The sequence below is a fragment of the Branchiostoma lanceolatum genome, chromosome 5, assembly GCF_035083965.1.
Source record: "Branchiostoma lanceolatum isolate klBraLanc5 chromosome 5, klBraLanc5.hap2, whole genome shotgun sequence".
In the NCBI taxonomy this organism is placed as follows: Eukaryota; Metazoa; Chordata; class Leptocardii; order Amphioxiformes; family Branchiostomatidae; genus Branchiostoma; species Branchiostoma lanceolatum.
The window spans coordinates 9,936,252-9,952,294 of record NC_089726.1 but is presented as its reverse complement, the minus strand read 5'-3'; the positions used below and the strand labels follow the sequence as shown (position 1 = coordinate 9,952,294).

At 39.9% G+C, this 16,043-nt stretch overlaps 2 protein-coding genes across 2 annotated transcripts in view; one reads left to right on the top strand and one right to left on the bottom strand.

The window, feature by feature from the left end:
- Positions 1-1,021: 1,021 nt before the first annotated feature.
- LOC136434958 (uncharacterized) lies at positions 1,022-10,673 on the top strand. The gene is made up of 14 exons (XM_066428092.1): positions 1,022-1,155; positions 2,886-2,958; positions 3,265-3,402; positions 3,816-3,934; positions 5,206-5,338; positions 6,179-6,387; positions 6,886-6,960; positions 7,307-7,364; positions 7,490-7,635; positions 7,906-7,971; positions 8,117-8,174; positions 8,535-8,758; positions 9,013-9,084; positions 9,789-10,673. The coding sequence occupies exons 1-14, from the start codon at positions 1,072-1,074 to the stop codon at positions 9,939-9,941; spliced, it is 1,608 nt and encodes a 535-aa protein (XP_066284189.1). The 5' UTR covers positions 1,022-1,071; the 3' UTR covers positions 9,942-10,673.
- Positions 10,674-11,542: 869 nt separating this feature from the next.
- The window catches only part of LOC136434957 (EF-hand and coiled-coil domain-containing protein 1-like), a 41,184-nt gene continuing 36,683 nt past the window's right edge, over positions 11,543-16,043 (bottom strand). The window contains exons 4-8 of the mRNA XM_066428091.1: positions 15,634-15,672; positions 15,019-15,197; positions 13,813-13,971; positions 13,560-13,629; positions 11,543-13,288 (exon numbers count right to left, since the gene is read on the bottom strand). Coding sequence (XP_066284188.1) covers positions 13,164-13,288; positions 13,560-13,629; positions 13,813-13,971; positions 15,019-15,197; positions 15,634-15,672 — 572 coding nt within the window. The 3' untranslated portion in view covers positions 11,543-13,163. The remainder of the gene's footprint in view (positions 13,289-13,559; positions 13,630-13,812; positions 13,972-15,018; positions 15,198-15,633; positions 15,673-16,043) is intronic.

The window sequence follows — 16,043 nt, the reverse complement described above, 5'->3', positions numbered from 1 at the left end:
GTACGTTACTGGGGATGAGACTTCTTCGTAGGCAGGAGCTAATGAAAAGTCCCACGTTTTTAATAAAAATTGGGTGTTGTGATTTTAGTAGAAATGTGGTTTTTGGTGGTCTTAAAGCTGGTGAAAGCTCAGGAAGATTGTTTCCCAAAGCTTTTTTTCATCCTCATAAAGAGGGCATTTACACATGAAATGTATTTCATCTTCCGTTGTACAATATTTGTTTTGGCCATGTTACCCAGAAATGCATGAAGTTCCCGCCATACCGAAACACGTTCAAAAGTGTCAAGAAGTTTGATGGCGTTTCGAAAGAAGCAAGCACATTGACACGTCATGGTTCGTGGAAAGTTGGTTTGCTGTACGGTACCACCCTAGGCAAACTATGTCTTATTCAAGGCCATACAAATGGCAGATAGAAACAGCAAATAGTGATCACAAAAAGCTTGAGGTTATCCAAAGGATAAAAGTTGATAAAAATGTCATACTGTAACGTTATATGATTATTGGTTTCCACTTACCGTCAGTATTCAGGGCCATGTGGCGCATGACTGATCGTTGGTAGATACAGTCCCACTTTAATTAGTCATGTTGCATGTCTTATCGAAATTCTGTCTTCCTTACAGGTACTACCCACACACAAACGATACTTCTGTTTCTGCTTAAAAATGAATCATATTGGTAATCCGTGCCGGCAGGCGCTAGGCACACATGGTACACCCGCACTACATATCGCGTCAATCGTCTTACTCAGAAAATCAACCATATGAAGTAAAACATTTGGACTTATAATTATGATCTTAACAAAATTATGCCAACGATGTTCCATATTCTTACATACTTGTATGGATGACGGATGTTACATAAGTAAGATAGAAAATTGTATCTTTGACACAACGGATTGACAAATCGCCCAAATCCTTATTGACAGTCTAAAAAAAGGGAACTTAGGGATTTCCCCGAAAAAAACTGCAGCCACATGATATTGGTCATATGCATTAACTGCTTTGTGATTTGCAGAACTAAACGTGATATAAAAAGCTACAAGCGGTATTCCCCCTCTTCGTACAACCCAAGATGTTGGTTCTGCTGTTGCTCCTTCTCGACCCAGCACAAGCTCGGGATTCCCGGCAAGACTTCTGTAAGGAGCTCTGCGCCGAGGTGAGTTTTTATCAGCTTCAGTAGCACTTCGTGAGGAAATGCTACTATTAAATTCCTACGTGTTATTTTTAAACTGCTTCTTCAAGAACTGAAAGCCTCACTTCCCTTAGCAGCTAAAAATTCTGAGAAGTAAGTCTGAAATACCTGGAACTGGTCCTTAGTGACATCATGGGTTGCTGCGGATGAACAAAGACGTTATGACCTTAAAAGTCTTTCAGAAATAAGACGAACAACGCATCTCTTGTGTCTCAGAACTAAAATGCACGAATAGGTTGAATACATGAATACAGATTGCTTCAGCCGTATATACGGCTGTTTTCTACCTTACCCATAAAAAACAGCCACGGATTGAATTGAATAAAGATATTGTGGTCCATATTGCTGAGTTCCAACTATGTTTCAGGCTAATGTCGGTCACTCACTCGCAGAATCACCATTTTTTTCTTAATCATATTAGCATCTAAAATTGTGTCCGTCTGTTTTAAAACCCCCACACAGGTCTTTCATGATTATCACTGTAGATATGAAAGTATCACTGGTTTCGTACTGTAGGTTTAATACACAATATGTTCTTTGGTCCCTTACGAATATCTCTGTGCTCTCAGCCATATTCATGACTCGCTTGGATCTATGTTTTTTTTTCTTCAAAATTCCCGATCATCCATTTTACTTTGAAGCAGGCAAAAACAGGTGTTTACCACCTGTCCGGCATGGCCAGAAAACTTTCAGTACAAATACATAACTAGTCATAGTTGTCAGCCATATTTCTCTCTCGGCTTTTTATTTCTTCTACATTCCCGATCAGCCATTTTACTTCGAAGCAGGCAAAACCAGGAGTTTACCCCCTGTTCCGTCATGGCCACGAACCTTTCAGGGGGAAAATCTATAGTCAGGTTTGGCCTTATTGACCTTCACAGTATTTCATGCCACAGGACGAGCTTTGAATATTACATAAGTTTGAACAGTTAGTGTTCTACGAGGAGCGTTCAATAAGGTCTGGGCCTCACCAAGAGACAAGGGACACAACTCAGATTCCGTCGCAGAGTTTTAAATCATGAAACCTTTACCGAATTTCCACTAAAATTCAACTAATTGTGATCATTACTTTGACGCCCTTTTAAAAATCAGTAAAGTTAACGTTGGTTGAGAGAAGGAAAAGCCATGAACAACTGAGCTGCCACCTAAGAAGTGCGGGTCAGCTTGAGGGCTTACCTACCACGTCTTTCCGGTAAAGATACGAAGTGATTCCCCATCAACCTTTTTTACAATGTCTTCATATATGTCATATGGAGCACCACTCTGATCAATGTTCTAGCGCCTACTTCAATTGTATTTTTCTTGCCTCTCACCTGCTGATTAAAAAAAGGTGCATGCAAAGTAATGACCACAGTGATTTGAGTTCTGGTGGATATTCATAAAATGTTTCATCATTTATATTCATGCCCCGCAATTTGAGTTGTGCCCTTGTTTCTGGGTGAGGCTAAGAGCTTACTGAGCGCCCCTCTTAGTGGCCATTCTTGGTTAAACTCTCTCATCTCATCTCATCTATCACTCAGTCTAATAACTATTTGGCCGTTGGGGCATCACAGAAGATCTGGCAACTAGTTTTCTCCACCCTTCTCGGTTTTATGTTTGTCTTAGTGTTACATTTAGTGCCATGCCTGTCTATTCTCTGATTTCATCTTCTCGTCTTTTTTTTAGTAAGACTAAACTATATAATTCTTTCCCAGCCTGGTAGAATATGTGGTCTGGGGACGTCTGGCAACTGTACGGAGCTCTGTCTTAGATACCCATCATCAGGAGGTATGACACTATAAACTGTACTTTTTCACGATTATGATGAAATTCTCGGCTCCAGCATTACGAATGTTAGATATTAATCTGATCTAACGCCTATTTGTATCAAAATATCATTGCCATATTGCGAGGAACGTGTTGATCGTGTGACACCCTTTCGGGATGACATTGCATTTTCTCTTTCCTCGGGAGAGTCGTTTGAGAACAATAAGTATGTAATCTAATTGTTCTGGTATTAAAAACGATAACAGAAAGCTGCTGATATGTGATTAGAAACACTGTGTCCATGACCATGGTAATGGAATTTTCCAGAATGCATGGCCTGGCCGTTTGACATGCTCCCCGAGTATGAGTCTGTACCCGGGCCGCGTAACCTGGTCGTCACGCCGCTAGACGGCAACACCAACGGGCTGGATGCAATCAACATCACATGGCAGCCCAGTGGAGACGGTATGTACCGGGGATTTGAATCCCTAAATCTGTTCCTTTTGATCAGATGCAACAGCATGTAACATCCTGTCTTGCATGTTTTTTTCAGCCTGTGCAACAATTGACCTGCAGTTATAAACAGTTTTTGAAAGCAGCATCGATGGATGTTGATGTTAACAAAGCTAGCGATAAGATCATTGAACATAGTTGGATGTGTGATTTAAAGTGCATCAATCTTGAAATGATTTTTTTTCTGTCGCTGTCCTCGATGCGTCGATTAGACATCCAGGTAACGTTAGAACTATTCGTAATACAAAATAAACCAAGCAATTGTCACTGATGAAAAATAGTGGATGCAATCTGAAACGTATGGCTCTTAAGAGAATTCATCCTCTTGCTAGATGAATTTTGCATCATGTCACTTTTTCCTTTAGCCATCAGATGTCTGAAAGGCTTCACAGTGCTCGTGGTTGAGATGAGCCCCGCATCTTCTTCCATCTGTCATCAGATCATCCTGGGCTTCAATGTTACTTTGACACATGAAGATAACCAGGTAAGTGACTTCTTCATTTCTCATCGACTATGATATAACGTTACCCTTTACTTGTGCTACCACCTTAGCCTGCACATAGACTACCGAACGCTAATATTTAATGGACTTTCACTGCACGATAATTGTCCATAAAGTATTCAGACAATTATATACATAGCTGCAGGTTGGAAATACTGCGACTGGCAGATCAAATCGTTATGGGATAAGACATACTTATAACAATGCTTAACTATACATTTCAAGCATTGGCTTCATACAAATGTGATTGGCATTAAACCTCTGAAAAGAAAAGCATTTTACAAGCAATAAACCCATTATGCTGTATCGTGTAGGACGTCCAACAGTATAAGATTTATTGGGGTTGATATGTCTCTTTATCACGTCCAATCTTTATGAAAAGAGAAGTCATTAACGACTTGTGTGATAAGAAGGCTGAATAATAAAGGGTCAAGTTTATTTGTTTGCAATGATTGCAAAGTGTACATGTCATGTTTGTCAATTCTACCATAAACCCAACACTACGAACACAGCTTATTTGTGGCAGGTAAAAAAGGATTAACCTCATGCAGTTACATTTTTTTCTGTAGTATAAAAGTTGTCGAAACTTAGGTTTGTTGATCAAAATCAACCGCAGACTAAAAAGGTTCATCCGCCACATGACCTGTGCCCTACAAGATCCATAACAGAAGTAAAACACAGAGCATAGCAACTAGTCCATGAATAGACTCAACAAAGGACAGGGAAGAGGAAGCTCCTTAGGGCATGGCTGTTATGTGTATTGGCTTTCAGGATTCCTGTCGTTCTGCTTCCCCTTCTTACTATACGTGCTGTACTGTGCACATAGTAACAACAAACATTTGTTATTGTGTTAAGTAGTACATGTAAGTATCCGTTCTGCTGTACGTCATCACATTGACGTCTTCTGCAAGTGTGATCCACCTATCCGGACCCGTGTTTGGACGTCACATTGCTGTCATGTGCTGCCAAATCTAGCATCATCATTAGATCAGTAAATTTAGTCATGGCTTGTAAAGGTATTGACACGCCACACGGGTAAAAAAATGCGTGGTTTGAAGCATGTTGATATTAGACGTGTGATTTTCAGTGGCTGTTCAAGTGTATGAAGCGTACAGTTTGGTGCTGCCATACCAACTGACTTTCAACTTCAACACATCAAACGTATAACATGATTTCTTCATGAGGTTTAGAAACTTGCACTCCCTCTGGTATGAATACAAACCTTGCAGTTGACGAATGAATTTACCCCACAGAAGAAATTCAGTCTCACCGTGCGGGACCTCAGACCGGGCACCAGCTACGGCATCACAGTCCGGTCCCTGTCGTCACGGCGCCCGAGTGATGGGGATGACGACAGTGTGCTCATCCAGAAGTACAGGACAAGACGTGAGTCAGCAGAAACCAGAACAAGCTGCTAGAGGGCCCAAACCTACACCACATTTCCCTTACATCAAAATCTATCTGCCACCAAAAAATCAAGACCATATATAGCACGTCCAGGACAAAATATACAAAAAGAATGTTCTGCTTCAGTACCAAGGTCACACACAAGGGGGCCCAAAATCGACCTTGACCTTTGTCTTCTCAATACCTACCCATATACCAAATATCATTACAATCCATCCAGAGGTTCTAATGTTACTTTGACCACAAATATCTGGATACACCAACAGACTGACGGGCACACAGATACACAGAGAGACCATAAACAATACCTCCATTTTTCAAGTAAAATTTGACATAAGACTCAACTTTTCCTTGTTCTCACACAACCAATCCCCGTCCTATTAGAGATGAGAGATGAGATGAACTGGTTTATTTGATACCACACTTAGAAGCACATCATTGTAGTCCAAGGATTCAAGTACAGATGTACATACTAAAATCACCTATGTAATACAGAAACTGCTAAATAGCTATCATATAGAATATTCACATTTAGAAGACTGTCACACACAGGATTGTTACAGTTACAAATAGTACAATTTCCAGACGCATTCGTTTCATATTTCAAATTATACCCAAGCGTTTTGAATTCAGCACTCCTATCTTAAATTGTAGCAAGGAGAGCTCCTTGATTGTAGTAACCTATCAATCGGTTCAGTATCTAGTAATTGATCGATATAAAAACAATGACTATAAAAGACTTTAGAAAGAATGAAAAGCAGCAAACTCTATTCTTGCTGGCTGTTCTGCCAGGCTGGTAACGTCGTTGCTATGTTCCAGCTTGTGAGAGCATCCCGGGGTGTAAGACTAAGCCCGGTCCGTCCAGGTGGAACCCGCCACAGCCTACGGTAACGTCTGTCGGCAGGACGGTCACCATCAGAGCCTGGACTGCTCGACAGTTCAACATCCGCACGTACAACCTGTACCTGGGAAAACCGACCGGAAACATACCATATCCGAATATCATCAGCATGACACAGAAAAACCTGGTAGGGGCATCAACCACTATTCATGCAAATAGATAACATCTTTACTCCTGTACTCTGCAAAAAGGCTATTTGTACTCAACCAAGTGTTTTGCTCCACCGACATTTAGGTGACCGTCTGTCATCTTCCTCAGGACAATGCTGACTGGTTCACTGCATCTATAAGCAGCGACACCTATCTGAGCTGCGGTGCAATGTGAACCAGTCATAATTGCACTGAGGAAGGTGACAGACGGTCACCGAAACGTCGGTGAAACAAAAACATTTGGTTGTGTATAAAGTTCCCTTTTATTCAGTGACTTACCAACCTAATGAAACTATTCACTAACGCTTGTACTCTCTAAACAAACCATTTTAACGTCTTGACGATGAAATAATAAGTTCGACGTGCTATATCTTTGTCAACACTGAATACAGTTTTGTGCGCAATTAGATGTGTAGAGACCACCAACGTATTCTCTCGGTGATGTTGAAACCTTTGCTTTCCTCCATTTTGCCTAGTCCCTTAAGGACAGCACCAGGAAATACTTCCAGCACACTTTCAGCGACATCCCGCCTGGCCAATACACCTTACAGGTGAGAATATGGCGCATTGTATCTTGATATCAAACATGGGAAGGAATTTCTGTCGTGTAATCTGGGAGGAATGCTTTGTTGATGTTTCAAAGCAATCTTCGGACCAACCAACTGCAAACAGATGTTGTCTATTAATAAAAGCCACTGTAAGGAGGCGTTACTTGGACATTAATCTTCAAATTCTAAACTTTTAACTTTAAACTTGTCTAGTACTAGTTACAAACAGAGTGAGATGTGTGTCTACGTCTGTGAAAAGTGAAATACGATGTCTCCAACTTACCTTAAAATGAGCTTGTTGAGCAAATGTGATATTTATGTAACGTTATCCCTGGTTCTATTCATTTAGTACAGCGTGGATGCCAGAGATCCATACAGGAGCTACCCGGTACCTTTTACTGTAACAGGTAAGACGATTTCTTCCATTGTACGTCACCTGTGTGCCTTTACACCCAATATTCAGCTCCAAGCTCCAATAGTTCTCTACATTTGACAATAAAAATCAAGGTCCCGTACTTTCATTTTTTTCCAGACTGGACACCTGATGACATGAGTGTGCAACAGTCCTGCCGTAACGTGACTGTTGAGTTTGAGGGCCCTACACGGGAGTACAACCTGTCTACATGTAACGTCACTCTCACCAGGAAATCGTACCCTGAACGTACATGGACACGGAGCGTAAGCACCGGAATTTTGGAGAGATACCGGGATGGCTTTTTTTGTCAATAAGTCAATAAAGGCCTAGGTTCACTATTCTTCATCATCGTCTGCAAATGTTACATGCATGTATTTGTTTTCAGTGATATTGTAGATCGGTCCTATCACTTACAGTAAAGTTTGTATTTCAATATATATATATATATATCGAATCCGTTGAAGAAAGTCAAGTCCGCTACCTCCTTTGTATACAAAAATGTCAACGAACATGATTTCATACACATTGCATAGGTCATCTTGGAGAAAAACGTTTCCGTAGTCTTTGCGAACCTCAAGCCAGACATATATGCCGTGAAGGTAGGGATGTGTGCTACTTTATCTATTTTTCAACACGATATCATCCATTTCTTATTTGATTCTTGATGTTTATGTTCTTCATTGATTTCCCTTTCCAGCGGACGGCGCATGTATACATGACTTGATTTTTGGTTCTATTCTTCAGGTAGCCTCCCCTTTTCCAGACGCATTTCCAGTGAAAGAAAAGATCATCGAAGTAACAGGTTAGTTCATGTAGTTGCAGACGTTACAAAAAAGGTCGAAATGCTACTATGATCTAATTGTAAAGACTCATCTAATTGTAAAGAGTACGTGTTAAGTAATTCCGCACTTATGATCAATTCAACATTGTATACACTTCAATCCACAACACAATTTCTATAAAGCCGAAAGAAAATGTTGAAACTGTTGACTTTTACAGGAGGAAATACAGTGCGATAAGACGTTTGATAGTAACGTCAATAAGCACGTTTTTTACAAGTAAATGTGTTTGAAGGCAAAACTAGTACTTGTCAAACTTGTAAAAGTAGAAAATCATCACCGCACGAATGTAACTTGTACCGGCTTGTTTATTCAATCTTCAGACTGGGTACCAAGGAAACAGGATATAAATGTCAAAGCTAAGTCCGTCAACGTGAGGGTGGTCCGTGGGCGTTCGGGTGGCCGTTCGAGGGGTCGTAAGAAGCAGGAGGCACGCGTGCGCCTGACATTCCCGAGGCCAGAGCCTCGCCTGAAGTACGGCTACAGCGGGTTCTACCTGTATTATGGGAAGGACCCGTCAAGTATGGAACGCCAGACAGTTCCTCGGGTAAGTGTTTTGCCATGTAATAACTACATGTAATATCATTGGCATCTTTTGATAAATTCGTCTGTATAATCATTAAACGACTTTGCAGTCTATTGACTGATATCATTAGAATCTTTTGATAACTTCGTCTGAAAAAGTTACTTCACATTTATGAAATTACTTCGGATTCGAGCTAGATGTACGTAGATATCATCTTTATCCAAAATTATCAAGTACATGTTCCTAGTCTAATTAATTGCACTTTTTATCAACAGCCAGTGAGAGAGAACTGGAACAACGTCACTGTTGTACTGAAGGACATGCCGGCAGGAATACAGTTCTTCCAGGTGTGGTGTTATGTGATTATTACTGTTTTATCAATATTAACGTTATCGATAACAAAGCCTTCCACCGGGTAATTCTGCCGGTTCTAAATTCATACAAGATGTGGAATGCTATATGATAGTATTGTTTTAAACCTTTGAGATTATAAAGAGGTACAATCAACATTTTTCGTAAATACAATATAACCTAATTTATTGGTCCAGGGATAAATCTAGGAACGCTGTCTTTAAAAACAGATCAAATTTTCACAGCATCATTTTAAACTTGAAGCTTCTCTAACATGAGAATGCCATCGTGCCATGGTTTCACTGTTCTTTTAGTCTCTACCAGACCCCATTGGTCGCTGGAAAAATAGTAGAGATTGGCCAAATAGACAGATACCAGAGGCGGTGGTCAGCCTGGGAGTACAGCTTGCGTCCTAGGGAGTCTGTCATGATCAGAGGTCACAAGCTTTACTTACTCCCAGGGCGGCTAACTCCTCTGGCATGTTATCTGTCTATTTGGCCAATCTCTACTATTTTCCAGCGACCTATGGGGTCTGATAGAGACTAGAGTTCTCTGAGAACATCACAATTGTGTATGTAGGACTGCCCGGTTACCTTTTACACCGCAATGATATAGATCCTGAAGATCTCTTTATATATCTATTTTCATGTTCTCAAGATCTCAGCAATGATCCTAACTGTATATATACTTTCATGTTCAGGTGTCGGCGCCCTATGACGACGCCCAGCGGAGTGAACTGCTGATGTCGCGCGTCCTTCGGCGCTCCCGCGGTAGGAAGAACCGCAATAACCGCAGGCGCAGACGTAAACAGCAACGCAACCGCAGCGAGGGCGGTAACGAAATCGCAAAATAACAGACGTGCAGTTACTGAAGTGTTTGTTCATCGCTTTCTGTGATGCAAATCTTTATATTTTTTACTATTTCACGGTTTGTTGTCCTCTCTGATAGTATTAGGCCAGACCAGAAGAGTGCATAGTCAAGTAAAGAAGTTGACACCTATGTTAGCAACTAATACACTTGTTGCAAGTGCTAATAGACAGATGTAGTGCAAAGGCGCAGAAACTGAACTTTTTTATTTTACCTTTATATACATATGTATACGTATATATCTATACCTCATAAATGAAGAATTGGGGTACATATCTACTTGTCTAAGACATTACAGTTGTCAGGTTTGCACAATATCACTGCGAGAGATTACAGTTTTGAATTACTTGCGAAAGAAATTAAGTAAGGAGCATTCTTGCTTCTCTAATTTTTGCTCTTTAATCATTCTACCGTAGAAATATTACAAAACGGAGTATACATGGCGGTGGAGATAGAATGTTTTAAGGTTATTACCCATTTCCAGGGACGTATCTTTCAAATGCTGCAAAGAAAACTAAACTGTACATCACTTTGTTGTGGAATGTACCATTTGAAATATGTGTTCCAGTTGCAATTTACATTTTTTTTCTTTACAAGCAAATATTTCTGCAGTTTTAACATCGATTTATATATACAGATATACATATAAAGACGACGGTATTTTGTGACTTCTGATGGCGATGCTGACTTAATAAAGATTGGATGTTTCATGATCGGATACTTTCTTTCATTTCTGGACCCTCGCTGACTACTGAGAAAAGTCATTGAATAAAATAGATAATGTGGGCGTCATACTCGCAGGTACAGTAGAGGAGTATGCCAGTCTTATCCTGAAAATGACAACTGCAAGATTGCCAGCCAAAACAATAAATCCTTTTAAGGTTCGACGTGTATTCTTCTGTTAATAAGAGATGTTCGAGTAAACATGAAAATGTTAGGCACACAGTGCAATGGCGTGGGCATGAACATAGGCGGCGCTTCGACGAGGGCCAGTGTCTAACACGTTCATCTCGATCGGCGCCTAAAAACCAACCATTCCTATGTCAAGTAGTGTTTTGAAATCTCAGTACTATATACCCCAAGACAGCCTAATCTGTAGTACTGCTCTCGGCCGACACCGAAAAAAAATGGCAACGTGACCGTCAAATTGCCAAATTTCGTATTTAGGAGAATGGGGAAATTGCATAGGGCTCGCAAAGGGGTTTGCACTTTTGTATCTTTTCTTACTTAGAGGTCGAGACGGACAATGCTTGTGACATTTCACAAACAATAGTATTGAGTCATAAATTCTATGTTTCCTTAAAATCTTGCCAATAGAAGTGGTCGTGTGTACATTTCCTGTGAACTTCTGGAGGGCTGTCATATCCAAATGTCTACTCTGTTTTGTGAAACAAGAGGACGATGAACTAATGCAACGATGTTTTTGTCTGTCCATCAACTTTGCCTTGGGAAACTGCTGTAAGGTGTGCGGAAGATCTAACAGTGCAATATAACACTGGGCTCCAGGGGAGCTATTAAATTGGCTGAGATTTTGTCGGGGTCAAAATCATCCGAGGCAATTCCATCTTAAATAATGAATTCCCAAGGTTCAAAATGTTTCAAGTCATAAAGTTTAATTTCCAAGTAGAAATTTGCTATGTACCTAGTGCCTGTCATTGTGTTATTACGTAGAAAGGCACTACAACAAACACAATTTTATGTCTTTTGCTTTATTGTAAACATGCTTTCAAATTGTGAATAAGCAAGGTAATTACATTGTACCGATATTATGCTGGAAGAGGCCATGCCTCAATTAATACTGGACTGTATATTATATACTGGTGGTTAGTTACTCCTAAAGATATTAGTACATGGTATCTAATAGCGTATTTTAAAATTTTCTTCTTGAATAATGACAGTGTGGCAGTTGGTATATCTAAGCACAGGACACTTTACATTGGTCATGACTAACTTGGTTAGTTATTCAATATACGGATAATAAAGGGTAACTAATGCTCAATAGGAAGCTTCTAGAAATAAATACAAAACTATGTTTGACATACTCTCCATTCTTCATGACCAACATCAATCAATTTTTCCATTACAAAGCCTTTTCGACGGCTCACATATCATATGTACATTGTCCATGTCTTAATTAAGTACAGATGTGCCTTTCATCAAACTATCAAATTTTAAAGGCCTAGCGTATTGTACAAGTGCGCAAAGCACTACAGATAATACAACATACATTTCTTTGCTTTGCATCATGAATACATACAGTCCTAGAACGCCGCTAAGTTCGAACTATATTAAAGCTGTGTTCTAGGATGCGGGTTCGAATCTGTGTTGGAAAATGCATGAGTAAGACTACCATAAGAGTGGCTGATTATAACCTACATGTACACTGGCATGCCAACATTATTGAATAGACCATGCCCTCTCCATTTTTGCCCTCTGTATTCTCACTCTGCATTGCCAACATCCTGGTAGAATTCCCACAAATCTACCAAATCTGAGACCCTTCTAACTGTACAGAACACTAAGAATCTAAGGCATCACATCTTCACCAGGAAGTCATGAATTTTACAACTTACACCACCATTCAAATTCTCAGGAAACCTTTTACGCTTAATAGTACACTTCTCCCATGCATTTAATACAACATCTTTCAAATCACTCAGAAATATCTTTCTGCTCACACATGCCTGCTCATGTCTAAGACATGAAAATAATGTCTCTAGTTTCCTTAAGTACAACTTCGTCCATCTCTTGAGACAGTTATCTGAAGTCTCCTACCTCATATACACAGGCACGAGTGTCCATATCCACATCATTTAAATGTACAATTCATTGATAACAAAACGCCTGCCATTTCTTAACTTCAACCACAGTGTGCATCCACATGTTCTCCTTCACAAAGTCCTTCTAGTGCTCTTGAAGACAGAGCAGGGCTCTTATGTCCCTTTCTTCTTCCCAATTACTTCAAATTCCTTTTCATTTTGCTTTCTCATTCTCCTCTTTGGCCTTGACCTGCACTTTTCATAGACATGTGTTCAAGGAGGTCAACCTCCTTGATAAATCTTATGCTCTACTGAAAACAGACTGAAAACAAGTGACTTGGACCCTAAAGCACAGCATATATTGCTGGTAAAGCCTTGATTATGCCATGTTTTTCTTACAGTCTTGTTTTTCTTCTCATAGTAATGGTTATGATGTTTTCTACAGTAGTTTATCCATACACTGCCAGCAGGTTGTTGGAAGTGTTGTGCTGACAGTCCTGACCAGACAACAGCAGGTCGCAGTGCTTCAGGTTGTCATATAGACCTGACAGGAAGTCCTTCACTCCCTCACCATCTAGGGGAGAGATGACAAAAATGTCAGATTGTTTTAATCATCATTGGTAAAAATCAGAATCATTACACAATATATTTCCAATGCACATTGAAGCAATTTGGTATTCATCCCCAAAAGTTGGTGTTATACCAACATTGTCTTTGTCAACATTCATATGTACTGACTTATTTATTTCAAAGATGAACAGGAAAAATATGATCAATTTTCATCCATGAAATATCATAAAACTGTCACTGTCCAAAGATAAAATATAGGAAAGCCCTTCAATTACCTTGTTGTGGCTTGTCACTGCTTGTCACACTGTCCAACACAAGCTTTCCCATTGAACGACGAGAAATTTGCTGGAAAGGGAAAGAGAAGGAAACAAAAACAATTTGTTATGAACATCTCTTTGTAGAAATTGTCGGGAACAATGTAACGTTACATATAAGGATATAGAGAAATCATCCAGAATCGAATAAATCTTAGAATTGGCACTGCAGTGTTGCACATCATACTTGATCTGCTAGGTGGCGCTTACATACCATCAAACGCAGTGTTCTCATGACAGCCAGGATGTCAATAAGCTTCTCCTCAATGATTGACAGCCGCACCCTCTCTGTCTCCAGGCAACGCAGCTCCAGCTGCATCTTATCGATGTCCGTCGACTTCTCGTGTAGCTCCATCAAAACCTCACTCTTGAACTGGTGGGAGAACGGTTAGGATGTTCAATATCATGGTACTGCACAATTGTTTGGCATTGTTTATACTGTTTGAAAGTGCCATAGGATAGCAAAAGAGGTTTCAATATATCTTATCTATTGTCCTGTTTCAGAATATACTGAGGAGATACTGATCAAGCTGTGTTGTGAGGAAATGGTTGAATGTGTGTTATCATAAAACATGCATGTGGAACTGTCTCAAGCCAAAATCAGGTCCTGTTTCTTTTTCATGGAGAATCCAATTTACAACCTGAACAATTCTTCAGCACCAATGTCGGCAAACGTTGTAAACATCACCAGGATACATTTTTCCTATTGTTTGAAAGCTGCCTTCAACGAAAACAAACACCGGCAGCAAATCCTGTACTTGTTGTGGCAACAAAAGAAGGCTGGCTGAAGTATTCCGTAACTTTTCACTGCTTCAGACCACCCATGAGTCTTTGTTCAACACTAGTATGTTCTGATGAACTGTTGTGCTCGACTGTTTGCTATTTCAAGTTTCACAGATGTGCAATACTGCTATGGCAAGCTGTAGTAAGAAATACCTTTGCATATACAGTTTAGGCACGTTGATATACATGGTTCTAATTTCTTTTTGATAACATGGTCTGATAGAAAAGTAAAAGTGATGTTTTGGGGACAGATGTCAGTGGGGCTACAGTAGCCTGGCTCCAATTTGCAAAGGGGAAGCTGATAATGTTACCCTCATCAGGTAGTCTTGAACTCAGGCCTGTCAGGATCCAATGGATTGTTTTTCAGTCAATCCATTAGAGCACGATTTCAAAGGGCTGGGAAAATTTTGACCATTATGCCTTTGGATAATGGGCCAGATTTTTTTGTATCCTCTGAGAGTTTGGTAGACAATGGACATTATATTTTCCCCAATCGAGATCATTTACATACAATTCCTTGTTTGGTTGCTAAGCATTGAGTTTTCGGAAGTGTGAGAGTTTGGTCAGACATTTTTTTTTTCAGTATCAAAATTAGTAATTTCTAATTCTAAAAAAAGTAGCAGATCCAATAGACTACCTCGTTCAGCTGCTCCTCCACTGTGATCTTCTCCCCTTCAGCATCCTTCAGTTTGTATCTCAGCTGTTCCACACACACCGCTAACTTCTCCATGCTCATCTTCTCTACATCTTCCTCCTCCTCTTCTTCCATTCCCTCCATCCCTCGCTTCTCCACCCAGGCATTCCCATCATCTGAGGCTGGCTCATGGGAAAGAGAGAAAGTGTTTGTTTAGTCATGAACTTCAAATGGTAGTCTGGTATCAGCTGGTATAATCATTCAAAGCAAACAAATTAAAAAGTGTGGTTTCCAACTTTCCATATTTGTTTTTGTTACAAGCTCCAGGCCATTCTTTTCTGCAAAATTGAATACATGTACTTCCATTGCATAGGTAACACAATGTTTTCCCATGACTGAATACATTTCCACATTTGCAAATTATCAAAGTGCCTTCAGAAGATAACTTCATGCAGAATTTGTGTTCCGGTCATTCAAAACTTATAAATTAAAAAACATGATAAAGTCTCACTTGACAGAACATTGTAGTGTTACTGATCAGTTGGACCCATAACCTTAATAATTCTCTTTGTTCTGATGTTTTGACAAACTGCCAAGAATACAAAAAGACAGTCTCACCTGCTCTCCCTTCCACTGCCCTGAACAATTGTTCCTCACCTGGTGAAAAGACAAGAGGAAATTTTGTCATTAATTTGATACATCTTTTATACACAATCACAAAACGTTGTACAGTCTTACACAAGCTAAGGGTGGGATGGTTGGAGAAGTTGTAACAGTCTAAAAGAAGCAACTGTAAAACTTTTGTACACAGAGGTGCTATTTTGAGCTGTTTCTAACCAACTTGGAATGTTGGAGGCTTTTAGATGACAGGAAGGTTTTGCCACATTCTTGACTCCTGTAAATACTTGAGACTTGGGGATTTCTTTTTCCAGGGGTATGAAAATAAATCCAAGGATAGATCAGGATAGTATCCTTGTTTGAGGTGGTGCACTGGAATGTGACCAGACAACAGTCATGTGTAAGATGTC

What these genes read in the sequence shown, in the direction of transcription:
- LOC136434958 (XM_066428092.1), top strand. Translation starts at nt 1,072, where the DNA reads ATGTTGGTTCTGCTGTTGCTCCTTCTCGACCCAGCACAAGCTCGGGAT. An exon ending in GTAAGGAGCTCTGCGCCGAG is followed by an intron (nt 1,156 to 2,885) that starts GTGAGTTTTTAT and finishes ATTCTTTCCCAG; the next exon opens with CCTGGTAGAATATGTGGTCT. An exon ending in CCAGAAGTACAGGACAAGAC is followed by an intron (nt 5,339 to 6,178) that starts GTGAGTCAGCAG and finishes GCTATGTTCCAG; the next exon opens with CTTGTGAGAGCATCCCGGGG.